We start from the raw sequence: 25,770 nt of genomic DNA on the forward strand, positions 1-25,770 counted from the left end.
GAGTTCTAGCATCACAATATGGTGAATTATTAATATATTTACATATTAAGTGTCAAGTTTAATGTTGCATCAGGTACATCACACTACGGTGTAGGTGTTCATTTAAAATTATTTTTGTAATAAACATAATAAAATTTTGAGATACTAAAAATATTTTATAATTGTACCATAATAAGTAAAAATAATATCTTTATTCGATGAAATGAAACTGAAACCTACCAAACCATGAAAATTGAGTTTTTTTGGGGTATATTTTCCTGTGTTATCACTTTTTTAGCAACATTTTGAGAAGTATTGCGACACATGTCATCAGCATTGATAAAATGATAACCCAGAAAAAATATATTTACAGCTTGCCCACCACATACCGCACACCGCATCTAAGAATATAAGTCTCCTCGGCGGTGCCGAAATACACGGAAAAATTTCTCGTTGATAAACGAGAAAATCTGCTCGAAAGAGCTCTCTATAATCTAGTAGCATTAGCATCTTTATGCAGAAAGAAAGTAATCCAGAAGTACATAATATGCACTTCATTGGATTGAGAAAAGAGATAAGTGAATTCTTCACTGACTGGGATTAAATTGATTGGACATGATCAGTTCGCCGAAATGATTACAAAACTTTTTAAAAGCCTTGAAATTCTTTTGAGAAGCAACCAGATCTGTATATCTGACAGGACCTATAACAGGGCCACGGATAGTAGCCAGAAGCCCCATTCGGTAATCATAGAGAAGGAAAAAAGGACAAGATTTCAATATAAAATATAATTTTATATTTAAACAGTGAAGAAGAACATTTTAAAGAAGGAAATATGGAAGTCTAGGCATGCACAAAACTTTTTATAAGCCTTGAAATTATTTTTGGAAGATACCAGATCTGTTTATCCGACAAAACTTATAACAGTAACAGATAATCATAGAGAGAGGGAAAGGAACAAGATAAATTCAATTTTAAAAAATAAGGAACAAAGTGTTTTATCCAATTAGAAATAATGTTTGTGCGAACTATCACAACCACCTTCGTTCGTTTAGATTGGGCGGTGCCCCTGTAAAGATGCAACATGCTTACCCTCTTCTCCACTGGGAAGTTGTATGAGTTCTCCCCCCTCCCTTCGCCAGACTATCTGGGGGTGGGGAGCGCCGGTGGCTGCACACGTCAGGGTCACGTTGGACCCTTCCCTCACGGCCATGTCGGCGCTCGTGGGGTAGTCCAATATGTCCGGGGGGACTGCATAAAACAAATAAATCGTCAATCGGTATAAAAATAACACGCTTAATGATAAATAAGGGAGAGACATTTGGGGGAATGGTGCAATTTCGGTGAAATAATCATGTGACATTGGTTAATAAAATAATATGAAACAAGTTTTTTGGCAAGTGATGCAGAGTTAAATAAAGGCCCGCTTTTGGTCTTTACAATGAATGCACCAACATGCCACAAAAAGTGGTTTCAATTAAGATATAATTGAAGTTTTACTTTAAAACACTATTTTCTCATTTCAATTTAACTTCAAAGAACCATTTAGTTCTTATTAAGCTATTATCTCGAAAATATTATTTAATTTGTTATTTTACAATTAACGTGTGTTTTTTAAAATATTAATGATAATATTCCCTCACCTATCCCGTGCCAAGGGAGCGAACAATTATTTTTATAACTGAATCTAAATAAGTTTTGTAATTTTTTTTTTTATTGATTATTGTCATTTCCGTATTTAAAGATAGTATATTTTTGTCAAACCATGATTTCAATTTATTCATAACGTCATTAACTACTAAATAAACTGAGTTTCAGGTAACTATTTCGACTATAATAATCCTATCATCTGCATATGATATTATTTTTTAATTAAAATTTTGACAAAATATGTCATTCACAAAGAGAATAAATAGAAGCGGACCTATCACAGTACCCTGAGGAGTTCCAAAAACGCAAGTCTACATTTGATTGTACGCATTTTTTTATTTTTTACCATTTGAGGTCGTTGGAATAGATGACCTATAAACCGTTCAATAGTTTTGCCATCCATTCTCACACCCTTTAATTTTTTTATAAGTTTATTGTGTGGTACTCAAATAAATTCGTTTACTGTAATAATTTCGTTGGGACTAAGAGACGTTAGTTTTTAATTATTGTAATTTTACACAAAATAATGAAAGTTTTTCTGATCTTGCAGAAATATTTTCGGTTGATTGAAATCTACAAACAAAATGCTATTTAACAAAAAAAAACAATTGATGGTGACGCGGCATTGCAGTATCCCCGTAGATATACTGTGATTACTACTTGAGATTTTATGTAACACGCAATGTGTACATAACATCCTTTACCCGCACCCACTGGTGCATGAAAACGCAGCGTATCGTGATAATCTGTTACAGAAAGGTAATCAGTCTTACGGTTTAGGTGTCATTCATGGAACAGTAAAACATATTGTAGTGTATAACCTTATAAACGATTTTTTCACGTCTATCCTCCCAGGAATCAAACCCAGGACTTCCAATCTTCTTGGGCAAAAGCGCCAACCACTACACCGTGACCTCCGTAGTGTAGTGATCAAGACGCTTGACTTACAGGTTCGATTTTCGGTGAGAACAGAAAAATTAAATATGTGATTTTTCTAAAGCCTGGGTGTTCAGTAATATAATTCACCGCTATTATTGGGCCTTCTGGCCTGTTGTGGTGCAAAAAAAAAAAAACGCACAATTAAAAAATAAACCTTGTTTAATTCGATTAATTTTCATGATTTTTACCTGAAACCAGCTAAAAAAAAAGATTTTCTTTAGATTCTGGTTTTATTTTACTGACATGACTCCATTTGTATTTTATTTGTTCAATTTCACACATACGCACGCCTAAAAGGCATTTCTAAGTAAGGTGAGTATCTTCTTTCTTCTTTTTATCAGCTCGTTTCTCTCCACTGCTGAATATAGTCCTTTTCCAAATTTTCCCATGTTCTTCTGTCCTGGGCATTCTGTTTCCATCCATGGCCCACGAGTTCGACGACGTCGTCAGTCCATCTCCTTTGTGGTCTCCCTACTTTCCTTTTACTTCCGTAGGGTCTCCAGTTTAGTATTCTGATCCGTCCACTGCCATTTTTGACTTCCCACTCTTTCCGCGATATTGGTCACCTTTGTACGGCGTATTATCTCCTCATTCCTTATTCGGTCTCTTAAGGAGACGCCCAACATTTGTCTTTTTATAGACAGCTGAGTGCACTTAATTTTGTGAATACTTCTAGCAATGAGTGAGATGGTTTCAAGACCGTATGTTGCCACCGGCAGAATACAAGAGTTGTAGACTTTGAACTTCAGATTATTTTGGATTTCCTTATTTCCAAAAACATGTTTCAGCTTTCCAAACGCAGCCCAACTTAACCCAATTCGTCTAGGAAGTTCTGCAGTTTGATAAAAAATTTCCAATTAAATTTTGTGCCCAAGTAAATGTATTCATCAACAGCACCGATAGTTTTACTTCCTGTACATATGCTGTTAGGTATTGGACTCAAAACCTCGGATGTCTGTAGGAATAAGTAATGGAGGGTTTGTTTGGAGTTCCTACCCCAGTTAGAGATTGACAGAGAAAACATGAGGTTGGTGTTTAATGCATATTTATTACATGGTGAATAAAATACAGCACTTGGTTGTGTAGCACGAGCGTCGCGGCGATGATGGGTTGAAGTAACTGCACTTGAACTACATGCTGGAACTGTGTAATGTCGTCGAGCTGGTCTGACGGGAACTGAACTGACTGACTGACTGATGTTGGCTGCGTCCTGTCTCTTTGTAGAACATATTCCTTTGTAGTTCATTTCTTCATGGGATGATGTGAATGTACTGCGGGGCAACGATCCCGTCTTTATGTGCCATATTGCTAGAGTTGTAATATAAATTGTATTGGGTTCGATAGAAAATGATGACATTGCATCGTCGGTCATTAGTCTACTTCAGGTGAACTAATTTAACACGTGTGTGTCAACGACTATGGATTATGGACCCTACATGTCTATATTCATTTCCAGACCGATCTTTCTAGAGGCTCCGTATAATTCTTTTACCATAGACTCTAGTTCATTAACCTCTTCACTTATTATTGCTATATCGTTATATCGTCTGCAAAACGAAGGTGATTTAGATACTTGCCATCTATTTTTATGCCTTTGTTTTTCCAACTTAGCATCATGAAAACGTCTTCTAAGGCTAATGTAAAAAGTTTTGGAGATATCGTGTCACCCTGTCTTACACTCTTTTTGATCTTGATTTTCTCCGTCTTTAGATTGTCGTTTACTTTTACATCCATGGTAGCATTTAAATATACATATTTAATTAACCTCGTGTATCTAGAACCAATTCTGACATTTTCAAGTGCATTTATGATTGCCCAGGTTTCCACAGAATCGAATGCTTTACGATAATTTATAAAGGCCATGTGTATGCTCATGTTATATTCTGTGTTTTTTCTATAAGCAGACGTATAGATTGGATATGGTCTAAGGTTCCAAAACCCTCGCGGAAGTCAACAGGTTGGTAGAAGTCAAATTTCTGAGTAAGAGAGAGGTTTGTCAATATTTTTGTCATTAGTTTGTATATTTATCATTTGAGGGAGTAACTGTCCGGCCGATAATTTTATAGATTTTTTTAAAATAACAATTTCACTTCGGCATTTTTCCAATCATCTGGTATTACTTATTGTTCTAAGCATTTATTTAATAATATTTTATTGGCCTTTTTCAATTCATTTCCTCAAATTTTCAACATGTCAGTAGTTATCTCGTCTTTTTCCGAAGCTTTGTTGTTTTTCATGCTATTTAAAGCTATATTTATTTCGTTTTAGTCCACTTCTGGCATCTCTTCGGATCCCGTATTCAATATAGTATTGTTCTCAGTTTCGGGCCTTCTTAGGTTGGAGGAGTATAGTTTTTTGTAGAATTTTTTTACTGTTTTGGCTTAACACGGTAATATAGGTAATTAAAGTCCATTGTATTTAAAAAAAATTCAACCCTTGTTTTATTTGTGCGTGACAATAATTTTTATAAAAATATTCCTAGTATGTCTAGTTACACAAACTAAATTTGTATGTTTACTTGGTTCACCGATAGTCACCGACAACCAATAACACATTAACACAGGCTTTTTAAATATTGGAAATTAAGTAAGTCATAATTAAAAAAAAATATAAAGCCACAAAAAAAAACGTTTTAATGCAAATAAAAAGTAAAACTTAACGTTACAAAAAATAAATAAACAAATAATGTACATAAAGAATTAATATTATTTTTAACAAATGACAGAAATGAAGAACATTTAAGAGAAGGTTATATAAAAGTCACGGCATTTACGGTCGTTACCGGTTTAAGTGACCACTTTACACACTGTGTAACATTCACCATTTTGCCTTTGTTTGAACATCCGTATTTCCTCAATTTGTCAAGAATGATTTTAATCAAAAAACAGTTTATAAATTGAATTTTATTAAATTAATAAATTCACAACAATAAAGGTTTCAGCTCTTTTACTTCACTAAAATCAACAAATGGAATACTTGAAGAAATTTGGATGTTCTAACATAGGCAAAATGGTGAATTCTACACATTGTGTAAAGTGGTCTCTTATACCAGTCAAAGACAGGCCATAAGCCCTATAATTGCCTAGGCTTCCATATTCCCTTCTCTAAAATGTTTTCCGTCCCTGTTGTAATTTGTGAATCTTAATGACTCCCTCGGGGGTGATATCCAGACTTTTGTCTACAAACACTTGGACAAGCTCAAAATAATATGATATTATTTTTAATGATTAGGTATAATATTCTAACCGTATTCTACCTTCCTTATTTAAAAATAATAAACAAAACGCTATTCACAACACCATAAACTGAAATTTATTTACAGTAATAATATTACAGCTATCGGTTTGTGAAATATGTTTTTTGGAAAGTATAATTTTGTTATTTGTTTGCAAAAAAATATATTTAAATGGAAATCCTAACAAGATGAAGCAAAATTTGATCGTTTTATAAAATCCCTGTGTAATTTCCAACGACACGACGCCGACGCGACGATGGAACGGAAATTGTTTATGGGCTAATTTGCTCCGTATTATAAAATCGCATATTTCTGTTCATTGACAACCGGGAACGACAAAAAAACGTATTCGGGAAGCACATAACGGACAAAATGACCATAAAAGCGGGGGAACGGCGAATAAACATGCACGGGAGTACAAAGGACAGAGCAAGGGTCTCGCGTTCTCACGTTCTCACGTTCTCATCGCGCTAAAAGTAGAATTACAAATTTTAGTGGCAGTAAAGAGCGGAAGGGAGTGTGAAGAAAGCAATTCGTTTTATATTGTTTTTGTAGCCATAGCTGGAAAACAAAAGTTTTATATACGCACGGCGAGATTATTCGCGGTACTGTCGCCATCTCGCATTGTGAGATGGCGAGATAACTCGCCAAGCCTGGTCGCATTGTGAGCGCGGACCATACGACATTTTTCATACCCCATTGTTTTACAAAACGCGATGCTTAGTGCCATAAATTACAGCCGCGGGTAATAGAGAAGAGAAAAGTCGCTCCGTGTGCTATATAAAAAGATCCGCTTTTTAATTATTACGCACCGCGTGCGAAATCGCAAACCACTGAATAAAAGGAACGCGTCATATAAAACACGTTGTTTATAATGTGTGAAAGCCTCTTTTAAACCTTTTCATTTTATTTATAAGGTAAATAAATTTGGTTTAACTTTTCATTATTAAGTACATGAAAGGGTTTCTACTGTGCTTTTGGTCATTACAATAAATTAACTTTTAACACTGTTTAAATTGTAATCCGATAATGAAGTACATATTGTGTACTTCTAGATTACATTCTTTCGACACAAAGATGTCAAGGCCATCGATTAGAGAAAACTTTCTCAGGTAGGTTTTCTTGTTCAGAAACGAGCAATTTTTCCTTGTATGTGGACACCGCAAATGATACTTAAGTCCTCAGATGAGGTGTGCGGTATGTGGGAGTAAGCCCTAATCCGATAATCTTCATCAATTTCACTTAACTCACAACGCCAATTTTTGAATATTTGTATTTAAATATGCATTTTTGTCTTTTAGTAGACATCATAGTCAAAATGATATAATTAGACATGTTATTACACATTAATTTCAAAAGATGACTAAAGCTAGGTATCTCAATTCATCCATTACTGTCTCATTAAAATCCAAGTCATTTTTAAAACTGCTTGTTCGAAACATAGACAGTTTAAAATACGAGTATACTTAATTCTAATTAGATTTTTATAATTGTAAATGTTAGGATATCCACATTAAAATATTTGAATAAATTTCAATGAAATAATATTAATCAAAACAGTAGGTATATCAATGAAAAGATGAGAAAAAAACGCGTAATATGTTGTGCATTTAATTATGAAGATATTAGATATTTGATTAAATATATTTATTGAAACTTTAAGTAGAAAAATATATGCAGTTTGGTGGGCATGCCAGAAATTGAACAAGGAGCTTTTCGTATTTAAATACAAAGATTTAACCACTATACTACGCAAGTGGAAAAGTTTTGTACTATGAAGAGTATAAAGTACCAAACAAACGAGATCCTTATCCTGAAAAAGCACAAAGGAATTCATCTTCATTCTTAAGAAGGGTTTCGAAATGTGACTGAAGTGTTCTGAAAATCAATAAGGATAAACCCTAATCATTTTTCACTCTACAGGATTATTATTTTGAAAAGGGTTTATCATTTTATATTTGTTGGTAATCGATGAAAAAACGCATAAATCAGCGTAATTTCTGAAAAGTCTGTCAAAGAATATGACATTGACAACAAAATAATAAATTTATCTTGAATTGTTATTCTCGTATTTGCTTTATTTGCTGCCTACGGGAGTACGGTATTCAAATATGATAAATAATTTTGAAAAACGGAAAAGTACTGACACTGAGAGTTTCATTCTGATACCCTAAAAAAAATTACCAAATCGGTTAGGGTGCAGAAAACAGGACAGCTAAGAGTCGATTTTGTCTATTTTAGTTAGGCAAAATTACTTCGGCGTACAGTTGTCTTTTTTGCACAGAATCGGAGAGGATTTGCGAGAGAGTGACAGAAAAACAACGTTTGAATACTGTTTATAAAAAATATCCTCTTAAGGGACGATAATATGTTTTATATTATTCACAATTATGCAAACAAATTATTGTGTTACAACTTTATATTTAGCTAAGGGTGGGAACCATGTTAAATTAGAAAGAGTTCTCAAACTGTAAACGTAATAAATTAATATTTTGAGTATGTCCGATGTTTGTTAACGTTGTTGGAATTTAGAGTTATAAATATATCAATCTTTTGCACCAAAGACGGAAAATATTTTAAGGAAGGTAATAGGCGTTTACAGGGCTTATGACCTGTCATTGGGTGGTTTAAGTAGCCATTTCACACACCGTGCAACATTCACCATTCTTCCTATGTTTAAATATCTCAATTATCTTAACTCGTCAGTCTGTTGGTTTTTGAGTAAAAGAGCTAAAACCTTATCATTTGGGTAAAATTCATTTACTAGGCAAACGCCTGAAAACAGTCCTCCAATTTGTATACTTCTTCTTTTACCAGTTAGTCAAATAAACAATGTATGTCCAAATGTTTGAAGATAGGGTGAATTTCTTCCCTGGAGGGTTATCTTGATTCATATTCCCTTTTTTGTGTTTTTTTTAAAAATGTTTTGCACTCTGTTGCAACAAATTTGGATGTACACAAATTTATTTAAGTAATTTTAAATAAACCCTCAACATTCAATACGAAAAGTCCATATAGCATATTTAAGATTCATACAGTAAATACTCTTTGTAAAATAAATTCCATTTTATAGATTTATAAAGAAGATAAAATAAAAGAATTTGAGATGAATAAGTCACTCAGAAAACAAAATAATATTAAAATTCCTAAATTCCAAACAAGTCATGATCAAAATAGATTTGTCTTCAAAGGTGTACAAAATGTGAATAATCTCTTAAATGAACTAAAAACAATTAAAAATAATACAATAATAAATCAATTTAAAGTAAATCTAAAGAAATATTTTGAACACTTATAAAAACTTCATTAAATGTTAATTTGTATTAATGTATTATTTATTATTTTATGTTTTTTGCTTTATAAAATATATGTTTTTATTTTTTTTCTCATATCCTCGTATATTTATACTAATAATTAACATTATATAAACTCTTATAAATAAACAACTACAACAGTGTAAGTCATTCTCCAAGCACAAGAGTTAGTTTCTTTTTTTTGAGAATTACAGTGATAACATTTACTATTTGTATAAAAGGAAGATCTTTATAGAATTTTTAAAAAAACACGTACCTTTTATGAAATTTATTGATAATAATAAAAAAAACTCATAATTTGAAATAAAAGAAAAAATAACAATGAAATATTCCTAGAACTGACAAATGAGTAATGAATATGTAATTACATCCAAATAACATGGATTCTGCGCCTCTCATTATATACACCAAGTGTGAGTATTAATATTGCTCTTAAGTTAAATAATAGAACACAAGTTATATGATATAAATCACCCTTATGTGGTACAAGTTGATCTTAACTCAATTTTAGGATACGTTAACTTTACCACGAAATAAGACATGTTATGCATATTAGAATATATCTCGTGATATTAATGCGATAATGTAGGAATATTATTAAACCTAAATATCAGAACATAACAATATTATAGCTTACATTTCAGATGGATATGTAAGTCCTAGTACATAAACATATATCAATTGATATATAACAATTTGCTAACTATAACTTCCCTTTTAATACTATAAACTTGTTAAAACTAACTGAGAGAATACGAATTATAGATTTATTGAATTTATTTAAGACAAACGGACCCGACAGACGTTGTCCTGCCCGAACGTTAGCTTGCCTGCTATTAGCTGGTTGAACAAACGTTTTTTCGTAATTAATTACACACTGGTTCTGAGACTTTTTAAAGCTATTTACATATTTGTAGTAAGGGTTTGTTTTTTTGTTTTGTCTCCACGTGTGATTAGTTAAGTTCTCACCGTGCAAATTAATTAATTCAGTATTTATTGAAAATAATTGATATTTGTAAACGTTAAAATACAAAAATAAATAATTTACAAAAAACAACATTATCAATTTTTTTTGGATTATGCACTTAGTCCAATGCAACCCTGGAAAATACATATATGCTTCTAACTTTTTTTCTACCCTATATATTGAAGATGTAAGATTTTGTAAACCTTGAGTACGTGAGTTAGAAAATTTTGCAAAAAACCGCACGTAAATCTTTCAAGCCATTTTCGAGTTTTTGCGATACACAACACGGTGATACATTTTAAAATATATTTAAAAGATAGATAGATAGATAGATAATAGAAGATAGAAGAATGTCAACTTGAAAGGAGACTGCCCAAAACTGTTAGCTCATAAACTTTAAGGTACTTGGGCGAATGACTTGTCAAGTACCTCCCCTCCGTTTAGTTGCAACAATCCGCGAAAAATACTCGTATACTCTTAGAGGTGATTGTGACAAAAGGTAACGGTGAATTTTTGTCCAGTGTCAAGTGCTATGGAGATATATGAGAGTGCACTCACTAAGGTGACATGACACTACGGCGACCAAACGTTCCAGCGTGACGTGACTGTCACCCGGCCCCGGCCTATACCTTGTTATGGGAGTACGCTCACTAGGAACTTTTTGTCACTCTGCCGGCAGACGTCTACCGAACTTACGTGCGTTTTGAATTTTGCAGCTATATTTAAGATTAACATATTATAACAACAGTGATGAAGAACATTTCAGACAAGATAATATAGAAGCCTAGGCATTTACAGAGCTTATGACCTGTCATTGGCTGGTTTTAGTTGCCACTTTACACACTGTAAAACATTCACCATTCTACCCATATTTGAACATCTGTATTCCTTTAACCCTTTCATCTGTTGATGTTTGTGAAGTTAAAGAGCTGAAACTTTTATTTATGTGGGCGAGATTTTGATGGCTGCTTCCCTGCAAGAATATGATATTGACAACGAATTGTTAATAAAAAAAGAGAGAAAATGTAAACAAAAAAATTAAAGGAATTCTCTGATATTCATTTGAAAAGGAAATTGTGGGACAAGATTTGAATTTAATTATTTCAAAATTGTTTATTGATATACGAAAATAATTTTAAAAACTTGAGAGGATATTTATTTATTTATTTTATTAAAATAAACGGCAAATCTGCCTTTTACAAATATTTATAATACTACATGTTTGGCTTAATATATTTTTTTTTTAAACATAAATTTCCTTCTACCCAAGATTTAAAAAAAAAAATTAAACGTAAAAATTGTACAAGATTTATATTCAAAAAATTAACCTAAAAATTATACAGAATATTCAGTTGAAAGTTTAAATAATAAAACATTCTACAGTAATACAAGAAAATCATAAAAACTGTTTCATACATCTGGGCAAAGTGAACAGTAAACGGTGTTTATTATGAAATGCATGAATAAATAAATGTATTTACCATTCACCATCTTTAAAAAAGTTCGAAAGGTTTGTTCTATAGGAACAATACCCTACACTTAATATCTAGGATACATGGGAATAACTATTGCCGAGTTCACAAAGTCTGTTTAATACGGCATTACAAGTATACACTGTCAGTAAATTGATGCTACAAAACGTTGATCTAATAATAAAAAATATGCATGAAAAGAGTTTGAATAATAATATGACGTGTGCGAAGTTAGTATTCATGTGTGTATGCGCGTGTTTATATGAATGAGGAAGGGTGCATGTGTGTGGGTGCGTAACAAAAAAAAAAGGGAATTTTTTTTAAAAAGGAATGACCCGCTAAGTCTCTATTTTGAGGCTTGTCAGCAGGTGAGATAGAGAGATATGGAAGGAAGTAATGAATTAGTTTAGGGCAATCTCATATTGAATTTACAATTTTGAATAAATTTAAAAGGTCTATAATTTTTCTTTTATCGTTAAGTTTTAACAAATTTAATGTTTATAGTAAAAAATCGTAATTTTAAAAATTCATGACTGATTTTAAGTTTAAAATTTATATACCGTAAGATTTTTTTTTTGACCTCTTTCAAGAGAATTTTGGTGACAGTTGTAGTAAAGAGTCCATATTGTAGAGTTATACTTGTAGAGTTATTGACGTAATTCAGAATACAGGGAGTCAAATTTTCCTTTTAATAATCGTTCATTATATATGGGATGTACCCAGACCTGGTAGTGTTTTTTCGTATAATTTTCCTTCTGCGTAATTCAAGAGCGCAAATCACTGCGAACTCTTCGAAATCCATCGCTAAATGAACATTTAGTCACCAGTATCAGTAATGAGTAGTGAGCGCACCCACAGTGACACAACGTGACAGTGACAAAAAGTCAAAGTCTGCGGGTGGTGTTATAATGCTATTCTAAATTTACTCCATGTACTTGGTAATAACTATTATGACGTTGCTGATGTTTTCAACATAAACTATAGTTTACATAAATCAACTCTATTTAATTATTTCAAAGATGGTGAGCGGTAACGTACACTTGTTAAGCTATAGTTACGTACTTACAATATGTCATATATTTTATATTTAATTTTTGCTTTCCATTTAATTTATTTTATCAACTTTTTGTAAATGTACAGTCGGTCTCGAGGTGTAATGGTCACCGCGTTTGCCTTCCATGCGAGAAGTCTCGGGTTCGATTCCTGATATGTTTGAAATTAAATATTTATTTGAAAAGGTGTTTTTACACCAGAATATTTCATAGTCCCGACTGGTACCTGAACCGTAAAGCTGGTTATTTTAACCTCGTGTAACAAAAAAACAAGATGCGCTGCGATTGGTGTACCAATTCAGTGCCTTTTGAAACATTGGGTGAGGAAAGGGAATAATGAAGATTATGATATGTTTTTGGGATTGTTATTTTTAACGTTAAAAAAAAAAGTTTTTTCTCTCTAACTTGATATAATTATATTTTTTTTAATGTGTACCTTTAATAAACAATAAACCTACCTGTCTTTTTTTCAATAAAAAAAAACAAAATTTAAATTTTATTTTAGCCTTTAATGATTATTTTTGTACACAATATAGCGTTCATTGTATGAAACTACTGTTTATATATAATATAATATCCACATACTTTTTATGCTAATATTTTTTTTCGTTTATCTACTGTTTAATATTTGAAGTACTTGTTTTTTCTTTATCATTTCTACACATGATGTATTTTTTGCATTGTAAAAGACACTACGTGCCGTGTGTATGTATTTTTTAAATATTTTTTTTATTAAGGCAATTCATCCTTAGAATGATGATTTGTGTATATGTATAAATAAATATAATGAGGGACAAATGTCAAACAACGTTATCTACAAAAGTATAGAAAAGTAAAAAAAGCGCATTTGGTTCTGTACTAAAAATTAAAACATCACTGATTTATTTTACGTAATTAAAAACATATAACAGTTCTGTCCAAAATTGACTGAGTCAAAAAATGGGTTTAATTGCTTTTCTTGATGCTTATCAATCGCAATGGGAATCTTCTCCTTCAAGAGAAGTACCTTTTTTTTCTTCAATCCTTCAGCGCTTAAAATCTTATTGGGTTATCTCCGATCATTGGACTATGCAGCTTTTATCAGGTAATAGTAAATTTAATAAAAAAATATTCGTCATTGATTCCCCTTCGTGCTGCTGCGGATATCCAATCAATGTTCTGTACATCCTGTGATCTTGTCCTATTCCTCCTCTCAATGATTGAATAAAGCTTTTGCTACTATCCGTGGCCTTGTTATAGATCCTGTCATATTTACAGATCTAGTGGCTTTCAAAAATGATTTTTTAAGGTTTTTAAAAAGTTTTGTAATCATTTCGGTGAATTGATGATGTCCAATCAATTTTATCCCGGTCAGTAAAAAATTTACTTCCCCCTTTTTTTAATCCAATAAAGTGCATATTACGTACGTCTAGATGTATTTCTTCCAACACAAAGATGTTCAGGCTTCCAGATCACATAGAGCTCCTTCTGGCAGCTTTTCTCTGTCGACAACGCCGTAGATTTGATGGGCTAACTATGTCGTTTCTGTTAAAAATAACATCTATGATTATTGTACTTGGTGTTTTATTACTAACCGTTGTGTTTGTTCCCAGGTAGTTTAATAGTAATATTTTTTGAGTTTTTTTCATGGCGACTGAAATATTACGAGCAATTTTAAAACTGTTATGCCTTTAGCGGCCATTTCTCATAATATTCGTTTTCGTTTGCGTATGAATTTGTTTTGTATGACGCAACAAAGCTACAGGCTGCATAAAAATAAAGTTTTATTAGAGAATATTTATGATATTTATTAAATATGATTTTGTTTTTAAATACCGCCAAATAGGTTTTTCCCCAAACATAGAGATGTAAAAGCTATGAACATTTGCCAAATTTTACACAGCCTGTAATTACTTAAATAAGCCAATTGCAGGAAATAAACCTTGGAAATGTTAAACCATATATTTTCCTTCAAATATATTGGTTTTTGTAATAATTTTGTATGTTTTAAAGAAATATTTGCGATCTTATGATTTACCAAAATATTTAATTTTTAGGACCATTTTCAACGAGTTGTAAATAACTCACTATTAGAAAATTGAATCAAGTTGGGGTAGAGTGGGATTCGAACCACGGACCTTTGATCTGTGAGTCCGAGACACTAGCCACGGGAACACAACCCGACACAAGTTTCTGTTCATGCATCATTATGTTTAGTTAGTATCCAATTTATTAGTTATAAATAAAAAAAAACACACTATTGAATATTAATTCTCTTGGTTATTTAAAATAAGGTTACTTTTTTGTTTACTTTAATTTATTCTATATTTATTTGATTAAAAAGATCAAATAATTCAATCACAGTTTAAAAAAAGCCTTTTCATTTTTGATTTCTAAAAACGTCTTTCCAAAAAAACCTTTAAAAAGTCTGAATTTTTTTTTAAAAAGTACCGTCGGGTATAAAAAATGATAAAAAATTGTATTGCTAAAATTTTATTGAATGTATCAGAATTAACCATTTTGTAGCTATTGTACAATTATTGTAACGAAATAATTTAGATTCGGTTAAGTTAAGATAAGTAACATTTCGCTCTGTATAGTGCAAACAGTTTGGTAAAGATAAGTAACTTTTAGCTTTTGAAAACAATTTTGCTCGAGTTTAGTTCGAGCAAGTCTAGGATATTGGATAATTTCAGCCTAGTTTAAAATTTGTCACACACTTCAGTTTTTTAAGGTCTTTTTGCAAAAATATTGCGTTTTTAAGACAAGGATATCCAAAAACACAAATTATTGTTAAAGTTATTAATTTAAATAGATTTTGTTAAATTGATCTAAACCTATCTTAAGAATATTTGAACATTTGACTTCTGATACGTTAAGTGAGCTTTAACTAATCTCATATTCGGAGAAAAAGGATTAGGAAGGTATAATAATACCAAAATCAATATTTAGCCCTTACCTCAATTTTATAGACCTCCGTACCGGAGCTTACTTGTTTCAGAGAATAAAGGTTTTGGAAGTCTTTGGTTAAACATATTTATCCAAGGTACTTAGAACTAGATAACCATACGTCGTGAGGAAAATTTGAAATACCGTGAATGATAAATTGAAAATTAGTCAAGAGGACAAAAACTTAGTTAAAAAATATTGCATCTAAAAATCAAACAGTATTTAACCTTAGTATCTATTAATTTTCAATTTTTAGAAAAAAATGATTTAAAAATAATGTTAGCAAAATAAAATAAAATCTTTGACGAGTGCTCTCGAGTCGTTAAAAAAAAATCAAAAGGAAATTGATCAGAAACTAGTCAACCTCGTAGTATACATGATTATCAAATTTGCCTGGTATTTCGAAGATCCCGAATTTAATTCCTGGCAGAATCTAAATAAAATAATGATTGTTTAAGAAGAGGCTTATCACTGAAACATTTTACAGTCAATTCACATTTAATACTAAAAATTTCATTCAAAGTTTTCAGTAATTTTAACTAATAGATTTCGATGGAACAGTTGACAAAACCAACTCCGGTTTGAACTTAAATTGTTCAACAACCATTCCATTGAATATAATATAAGCCTCAGGACCTTAAGCTAAAGCCAGCTCAAGTCTCCAAATTATACGCAGTTCTGTACCAGGATTAACTGATAACCTAATTTGGATACTACTACAGAAACAATGAAAACATAATCGCAAGAGTTGCAAATTGTTAACATAATAACAGCAATTATTTGCATATCAATCAGAAGCCAACATAAATCATGACGCATTTAGACATGATGTACAAAGAACACGAATTTAAACGATTTTTTTTTTCTTTTTATCTACAATATTTTGAGTTTATCCAAATGTTTGTAGGTGAAGACTGGATTTAACCCAATAGGGAGTTATCAGGAATAATTCATTTATCTCTTTCCTTTTTGGTATCATTTAAGTACATTTCTAATATTACGTATATCACTATTTGTATTTATTAAAACAAAAAAATCCCACAAAGACATGGCCTGTGCGTGAGATATACTAAATGTAAATTATATAATGAAATCTATAGTGTGGAAGTGAAATAAAGACAGAAAATAAAAATTAAAAGTTACATACAGATTTTTTTCATAAATGTACTTAAATAAATCCTAGTGGCAAATAAGAGAAGAACAAGAAACAGAAAAAAAAATGAGAATTTGTTTTAAATTAATTTAAAATAGATAATTAAATTAAGAAAAAATACGAAAACAAATAAAAAGTTTATCTGAGAAAAAAATAAATAATTGTGACCCACATTATAAATAAATTATAAGAAGAAGAGAAACTTAAATAATCATTTCGTGTTGCGTCTTTATTAGGAATTATAAAGTTTGGGGGCAAGAATATATTTGTGCCTCTGTCCTAGTGCGGAATCTCCAGATTTCCAAAATATACAAATGTTAACATTTTTCGTCGTTATAATGATCCAACTTATCTCAGCCCCTACGTGATGTCCGTATCATCATAATTTCCTTTCCGCACCTAATGGCGCATAGGGCACTGCATTGGCACACTAACCGCAGCGTATCTTGATAATGTTTGTGACATGAAGGTAAGATGAAGAGTCTCACGCTTCAGGTACCAGTCTAGGAACTATATCATATTTTTATCGTAAAACATCCTTTAAAATTAAAATTTCAATCATCAACCATGTCGGGAATCAACCCGAGACCTCTTGCATGGTAAGCAAACGCGTTGACCGTTACACCACGAGGCCGACGTCATAAACATAGTTATAAAAAAATCAACTGAAAATTCTTGATGTCATTTAAACAAGTATAGTTTAAAATATCAAAATTAAAAGTGAGTACGTCTATACAGGGGTATACGCTCGAAGTGTTTCCAATTTTACGCTGCTGTAGTAATCAAACGGCTAATGACAGTGCGCTCATGTTTTGACACGTGTCAGTCTGTTGTATTGTTAATAATTCTAATTAAACATATTGTTTTACGTCACAGTTTAAAAAAGTTATCAAAAGGGGATTCAAACTCAACAGTGTTATTGCTCTGTTTTTGGCTTGAAAATCACAACCAGTTATTTTTGATGAGCTACGACATTTACATGTGAACAAAATGTTTGTGTATCGGACCATTTCACGTTACAATGATACTGATAAGCATAAACAAACGCCGTGTAGGTGGTCTAAACACAGCATGGTTCGAAAAGTGAAAGCCAGAATTCAACGTAATCCACGACAAAGCGCAGTTCAACGGGCGAAAAATCTCGAACTACAATTAAATAAAAAATGAACTACAATTAAAGCTCTACAAAATAAACAAAGTGACAGATTTAACGCCTGCACAAAAGGTAGTTTGCTTAGCAAGAGCAAAGGCGTTAAAACACTTACACGTTAATGGCAAGCTAGAAAATTGGGTCTTTTCTGATGAAAAAATTTATACGGTTCAGCAATATGTAAACAAATAAAACAATATTACAATTACAATGCAAATTAAAAGAAAATTTAGATCATTGAATTGCTCTGAAAAAGCAAGCGCCTGCATCAATGATGGTTTGGACCGCGGTAACTGCCGCAGGACACTCATCACTCGTTTTCTCTGAACAGGGCGTAAAGGTAAATCATCAAATCTACCGTGAAAAGATTTTAAATGATGCGTTGTTACCTTGGGCACGTAAATAATTGGTAGAGACCATTGGAAGTTTCAACAAGACTCGGCACCATCCCATAAAGCCCGTGAAACCCAACGTGTTTTACAAGAAAAAGTTCCCAGCTTCATTTCATCACAACAGTGGCCTCCAAATTCCCCGGACTTAAACCCAACGGACTTTTCCATATTGTCCGTTCTAAAGGCCAAAATTTCAGTTAAAAAATATGAGACGGTCGATGCCTTAAAGATTGCCCTTCGCCGAGAATGGGGCAAAATACCATCAGCCCACATTCATGCAGCGTGTGAAGCCTTCTAGGACAGACTCTATGTTTTAATTTGCGCTAAAGGTGGCTTCATCAAATATAACATTTTTTCAAAAATTGAAATGTTTTTACGATAAACTGAAGTTCTTAAATTTTAAAAATCAAAATTAAGAGAATTATAGAATGTTTAATTAGTAACACTTCGAGTGCCGACCCTTGTATTTCGGAAGAACTTTAATATCCTTACAAGAAAATAAGTTTAACATAATTGTTAGTTGATGATATCAACTTTTATTAGTTAAAGTTTACTTAAAATGTCTAGTATTTAATTTATGTGAATCTACTCGTGTCTGAAAGTATATTCTGGGAATAGTTAATGTAGTTCAAAACAAGTTTAAGAAGTTAACTAGGTTCATCATAAATATTCAGACCTACAAATACAAAGTACAAAGATCACAAGTTTGAAAAATATTTTTTATTATTTTTATTATTGTTAACAGTAAAAAATATCAGACATTGGTAAAAAAATCAAAATTTGTTAAATTTAATGATTTCAGTTCTGTGTTTTTCAAATTTTATTTGTTAAAAGACAATAATTATTAAGGAGTTTTTATTGTTGTGAATTAACATGAGTTTTAAATTAATGATTGAAATTTAAAATACCATTCTTTAAATCAACAGCCACATGATATTTAATTACTTATAAATCGTATCCCTATTATTAAAAAAAAGGATTTAAGCACCCGTCTCTTCTTTTTATTTCCCCTTTTCCCCTTCCTTTCGAATATTTATGTGAAATAATTTATTTATATAAAGTTATTTACAAGGTGTTTTTTGTGGTTGTTTATTTATATACCATTGTAATAAAATGAAAAAATACGACTTTATTTTATTGGATTTGGTTGCGCCACATTTACTTTGTTGTATTTATTTGTTGCACACTGGGCCCTGATTAAAATGTTGCGTTTCTTACTATGGGTAGGTACCACATTTTTGTCTCCGGCCCAACATGTTCAATATTCAAAATTACACAAATGCATTTAACAAAAGTACAATTGTTAATACAACCAAACTGTCAAGGTTCACGTGCTTAGATACTTTTTCTCCTTAATAGTAACTTTATCCACTATGTCGTGAAATAATTTAAATTAAGAAACCACGTCAAGTGCCCCTCCTTCATGACCCCACGAACTGATCTGATCCTTACTACCGCGAGACGAGTCACAAACAATAAGGTACCAGAACCCCAGTGCAAGGCAAGAATTACATTCATTGTAGGTATTGTATTACATTGTATTGTATTACATTCATTGTATTTAGGGTTCAGTGGCAAATTAAATAAAGTACAACGCATTCCGCGTACCAGCAACTGTGAGCGTGCATCTGCTAACGGGCAAGTGGTGCGATCAGGATGATTAAAACCAATTTTTATTTTCTAAACAAATCTTCATGTGATTGTCTTAATATTTTTTGATTAGTAACTCCAAACTCTTTTTTATTTTTCAGACTTATTACTATGATATATAATTTAAACGTTTTGTATTTTATAATTTTATTTATTTAAAGATTAAGATTGTGTTTGAGTTGATTACATATCAGGCATAAGAAATTGCTACGTTTTAGTGTGATGTTTTGTGCCGTTTTTTTTTTGTAATTTTTGGCTAAATGCATATTATTTATTTTGAAATTGTATCTGTTTATAAAACACATATAAAGTAAAATATTAAAAAATGACATAAGCTGTAGCTTATTGAAAAGCCCCTGCTTTACTGCTTTGAATATTAAGTAAATATACTTCAGTTAATACTATTTTCAATGTCTTGATGTAAAAGTTAGTGTCACAAGCACTTAATTTATATAATAAGTATTGATGTCCCCAATAATGGACAGTAAACACATTTATTTAAGTAAACTCACGTTCTTACATTACGACTAATTCTATTACATTTCTGATTGTTAAACGAGAAACAACTGTTTTCCTCCTTTTAAGGTTACATCGTATTGCTGGCTAACTTTCAACATTGGTTTCGTGACAAAAATATAAAATAATCCTACTGAAATAGAAACGTGAATCTTCATTACAGTGGTGCATTTTGCGAGAAAGATAAAATTTATTATTTCAGCCGAATGTTTTCGTGCACAAACTTTCTTTACAATTTTCATATTTTATTATAACTGTTCATACCCAAGAAATATACAAGTTATGTTTCCTATGTAACGCCAAACAGCTCAATTTCAAACGAAGCACAATTTCTCATGAACCTTTCTTACTTTGACATTATTTTCCATGCATTTTTTTGGATGATTTTAATTTTAATATTCAGTATTTAATAAAATACTTATGTAATGTTAGAATCATTTAGTTGAAATTAAAAAAGCGAATTGATAACTTAATATTTGGGTTACATTTTTCAATTATTTTTGTTAAAAGTGTTTTGTGAAGTAAACTTAAAAAGTGTGTTGGTAGGGTTTGTTGGATATCTCGATCTGAGATTAGTCAATCACATATATTTAAAATGGTTTAATTCATAATATGACTTCTCCTAAACGGCTAGACCGATTATTATGAAATTTTTGTTTGTGTTTAAGTGGGTCCTGGATGATTTAGATTTACAATTGGACCCGGTAGGTGGCGCTGCAATCTGTAACAAACTCCGTAAAAACAACAGTTGAGATACTGCACTCTTTTTTGGATTTTGCTTTGGGAAACAGCAAATCACGCAATGATGAAACGAAAATATTGAAATATCAAAATCACGGTCAAATGTCACTAAGTAAATAGTTTTTCCAAAATTCGAATACCGAAAAAACGTTTGCTGAACCAGCTAATAGCAGGCAAGCCAACGTTCGGGCAGGACAACGTCTGTCGGGTCCCTAGTATGTGTATCAAAATGAATGAATATCAATACTAGTCTTTGATGGGAAAGGGGAATAAAGAGAAAGGAAAAAAGGAGAGATGAAAGGAAAGTAATGATATGCTTCTTCAGGCGTGATTTAAACAGAAATACTATAGAAACAACTGTGATGGTGGATGCGCAATAAATCCACAATTGAGCAGCACGGGACGGTACATGGGTTAAGGAGGAAGAATGAATGTTTGTGGATAGGAAATCAAAGGATGCTTCGAGAATAATAACAAAGAGGTTAACCATGGACTGATAAGTATTTAAAATTCTCACTGAGTTTACAGTGTTATAATAATATATAGTAAAGTTCTTCAGAAATTAAACAAAACGTATTCGCTGGGAGCTGGAGGGCGTGGAAAAGAGAGCGATCTGTTTTGTGTTTTAAAATGTTTTGACAGCGTGCTCAGTTGGCCAGTTTTGTATTCCAAGCGATGTTTAGTTACACGTGTCTTCAAGTACGTTAACAATAATAATAATAATACCAGTTAGAAATTGACGCAAGACACGAGGTTGCTGTTAAATGCGTATTTATTACATGGCGAATAAAAAATAAATTTTGTCGCACGAGTGTTACGACAATGAAGAGTTAAAGTAACTGCACTTAAACTAGATGCTGGAACTATGTGACTGATGCTGACTGATTGAACTTTACTTGACTGCGCCATGTGGTCTCTTCATAGGCCACTTTCATTTGTTCTTCATATTTCCACGGTAGGAACGATGTTTATGTACTGCAGAACGTAAATGTCGTGTCTTGCAGAATGTAATGAATATAATTCAATAGAAAACGCTGACTTGCTTCTTGGAGTTATAATTTTTTATTTCAGGTTAAATGATTAAGCACGTGTGTGTCATCGATTATGGACAATGAACGCTACAACTTTTATCATGCTTTTACCATTTTATCAACTTTTATCATTTAGTGAGTGACCACATAAGAGATTTAGAATCGAGTTGTGGTCCCGTGGCTAGTGTAGTGGATTTACGGATAAGACTCTTCCCCAACTGGATTTTTATTTTCGAATGAGTAGTGTGTTTTTAATAATTGGTTGAAAATAGCCTGAAATTGTATTATTTGGGTAAAATATAGAAAAATATTTTTTTTTAAATATTAAAAGAAAAAGGAAAAAGGTGCTGTAAATGAAATTAAAAATATGAAAGTTACTTAAAAATTATTTACCAAGATACTTATTTTTAGTAAATAAAGATACAAACCATGTAGGTAATACAATTCATAAATTGATGTTTAAATTAATGACTTTACGTGGCCTACATCTATACAAAACATCAGTTAAAAGTTACAAGGAAACAATTTTGATATCCTTTTTAGGAGGTCAGTGTCTATCATGGTAAATATATTGTTTCATACAATAAAAAATAAAGAAAAATATCTGAATATCCTCAATTTACTTAAATATTTTCTTCTTAGTGTCTGCGTTGACAAGAAATATGTTTCGTTTCCGAAATAGGTCAGAAAAAAAAGATCAATTAATTTATTTGTTATTGGACATAAAAATACAAATTTACACATATAACTTTTTGTGGCTTCTTGGTAAAAAATTTTACTGATAAAGATTTAATAATAATGAGACCAGCATTAAAAAACAATAAAGTTCATAGATAACACTAATCGCCGGAAAAATCAGTAACACACATACATGTTATTTACCTACATTTATTTTTTTAAGCTTCCAAAAAACAAACCTATGTATAGTGCATTCAAATATTTAACTTATTAATGGGCAAAAACCTCTTTGTGAACCAATCAAATGAACTATTTTTATTTTGGTATGTTAATACGCGTATTTAAACATTTTTAAACTAAATTTTTCAAGATGATTTATTTTGTTAAGTTTCTTGTTTCTACGTTTATTTATTTAATTGTTGTAATTGGCTAAGGTCGTACATATTATAAAAAAACACATCATGTTTTTTATTGCTTTTTCATTAAATGATACAAGTACAATATCACATAAATAAATAAAAGATCATCAAAGGCATAGCCTTTGTGTGGATATACATTAAAAGCCAGGTACTGGAAGAAAATTATATACAAAAAACATATAAAGAAAACTTTATGTTACTCACACATCTACAAAGGCCGTCAAAGGTCTGAAAAGGATTGTTATATATTCATAATAAACGACTGATAACACTCTTACCACTCTTATTTAGCTCTTTTACACGAGATGTTATATTCAAGTTCTTTTAGAAGTAATTTTAAAATACTAAAAACAAAACAGTAAATAATTCTACAACCATGTGTCAACGAAAAGCGGACTGTAGAAAAAAAACATTTTTTTTCACTTTTGTAAAAGGTTGGAAATATTTGAATCAAGGAAAGGAGTACGGAAATGGACCTACCTTTGATGCTATTAGGATATTATTCTATTTTGGGCACTGGATTATAAAAGTTTACCATGAATTGTGATATTAACGATTTATTATACTATTTTGGGAATTTTTATGCGATGTTATGTAATGTATTTTTTTTTTTTATAATGTTGCAATTTCAAATATCCTTTTTTTGTATTTCATCTATCTTGATATAAGGTAGGTACCACACAGAGGAGTCAAGGGGAGGAAAGGATGGAAGGAAAGGTAATCGGCCAGGAATAATATCGATAAATGCTATTTTATACTAAACGCCGTAGTCATTACGTATTTTTATGACTACTAAACCATCACTATATGAGAAGAAGAGAGAATTATTATTAACTAGAGTCCATTGCAAGTGAAACGAACTAACTGATATTTTAATATTGAATTAAACTCACTGCTTATATTACGTTTCTGCAATCAGTGGAATCCAAAAGTCTTTTAATCCTGATTCTTTATGTACAAACATTAAAACCTCATCATCATCATCATTCCCTTTCCGCACCTAATGGTGCTTACGGCGCTGAACTGTCAAACCAATCACAGCGTATCTTGATAATTTGTGTTACATGAAGGTAAGATGATATGTCTTACACTTCAGGTGCCAGTCCAGGGGCTATGAAATATTTTAGTGTAAAAATACCAACATAAATAAATATGTCATCTCAACCATGTCGCGAAGCGAACTGAAGAATTCCTGCATGGTAGGCAAACGCGCTGACCACTACACTACAAGGCCGAGAAATATCAAAACAGTTTAGTAAAACAGAATGAGAAAAAGCTCATAGAGCTAAAACATTGAATACAATAATTATTTTATGAAAATGGTAAATTAGCTATTCGTTTATAACTAAGCAATTTTAGTATTTTTATGTTATGGTTTTATTAATTTCTCATACTTTAAAACATAAAAAATCTCCATTTTAGAACAGGCTGAGCTATGTTAGATGGAAACTATCTTAACCAGTGGACGCTCCGTAATAATTTTCTAATTCTTTTGTTTTATAAAGATTCTTTGGTATTAAATATGTATAGTTATTTATTCAATAAATTTATATAAAAAACAATGTTTGACCATTTCGTCAGTTTTTTCGATTTCACCTGTAATGGACTTATTTGATGGTTGAAATTGGAATAATCTAATTTTTCTTCTTATGTAACTTCTAACTTTTAGAATATAATTACTATCAACAAACTGTCTAACAAAAAAAACGTGTCAACAAGATAACCTTTCAATATTTAAGAAATAATATTTTTTATAATGATAAACATGTAAAAAATTATTAATAAAAATCAATAAACAAAACACGTGTTTTCAGTCATTAAGGTTTATAACCAAATAACTTATTATTTAGCCAAAGAACAATATCAATTTTATGTTTGTCAATATACAATCCATCAATTATATTCGAGCTATCAATGGTTGCAAATTATTGTAACCAAAGCTAGTAAGAAGCCCTTTATAGTAACTTGTGTACGTCAAGTTTAGATTAGGATTATGTTGCAATATAATCCATAATGCACAAGGATTAGATGCATAATATTGTGACTATATATAAACATAGATGTTTTGTAGATATTTGACTTACAAAGTAACATGTAAATATTTGATTAGAAATTAAAACCCATTTCACAAATAAAAATATTTTGCTGTTATTCAAAAGCATTTTTTCATAATCTTTTCATATTTTTATTTTCAAAACAATCGTTTTTTTTGTTTACACTAAATAAAGGTTTAACCAGTATTTGCAAAAGATATTTGATACATTGAATATTGAATTTGGAATCACAAGCTGTTTTTTTGTCAGAACGCTAACAACTAACACTTAATTTTTTAAAATTTAATATGTAATGGCACAATATAAAATAAAAGTCAGTAGCATCAAAATAACGTGAGGTTAAGTTATAAATTTAATAAAAATACTTTTCCATTTCAAAAAAGGCAAAATGAAAAACTTTCTCAAACCCATCCAGACCTAAATTGACAATATTTATTTTATTTTATTTAT

At 31.2% G+C, this 25,770-nt stretch overlaps 1 protein-coding gene across 1 annotated transcript in view; it reads right to left on the minus strand.

Moving 5' to 3' along the window:
- LOC148282229 (neurotrimin-like) overlaps positions 1-25,770 on the minus strand; it is a 131,643-nt gene that overhangs the window by 15,383 nt on the left and 90,490 nt on the right. The window contains exon 4 of the mRNA XM_088225413.1: positions 1,072-1,230. Within this exon, the coding sequence (XP_088081539.1) occupies positions 1,072-1,230 (159 nt within the window). The remainder of the gene's footprint in view (positions 1-1,071; positions 1,231-25,770) is intronic.

The sequence above is a fragment of the Micrasema longulum genome, unplaced genomic scaffold, assembly GCF_059751315.1.
Source record: "Micrasema longulum isolate JH-2025_06_02 unplaced genomic scaffold, ASM5975131v1 h1tg000357l, whole genome shotgun sequence".
Classification (NCBI taxonomy): domain Eukaryota; kingdom Metazoa; phylum Arthropoda; class Insecta; order Trichoptera; family Brachycentridae; genus Micrasema; species Micrasema longulum.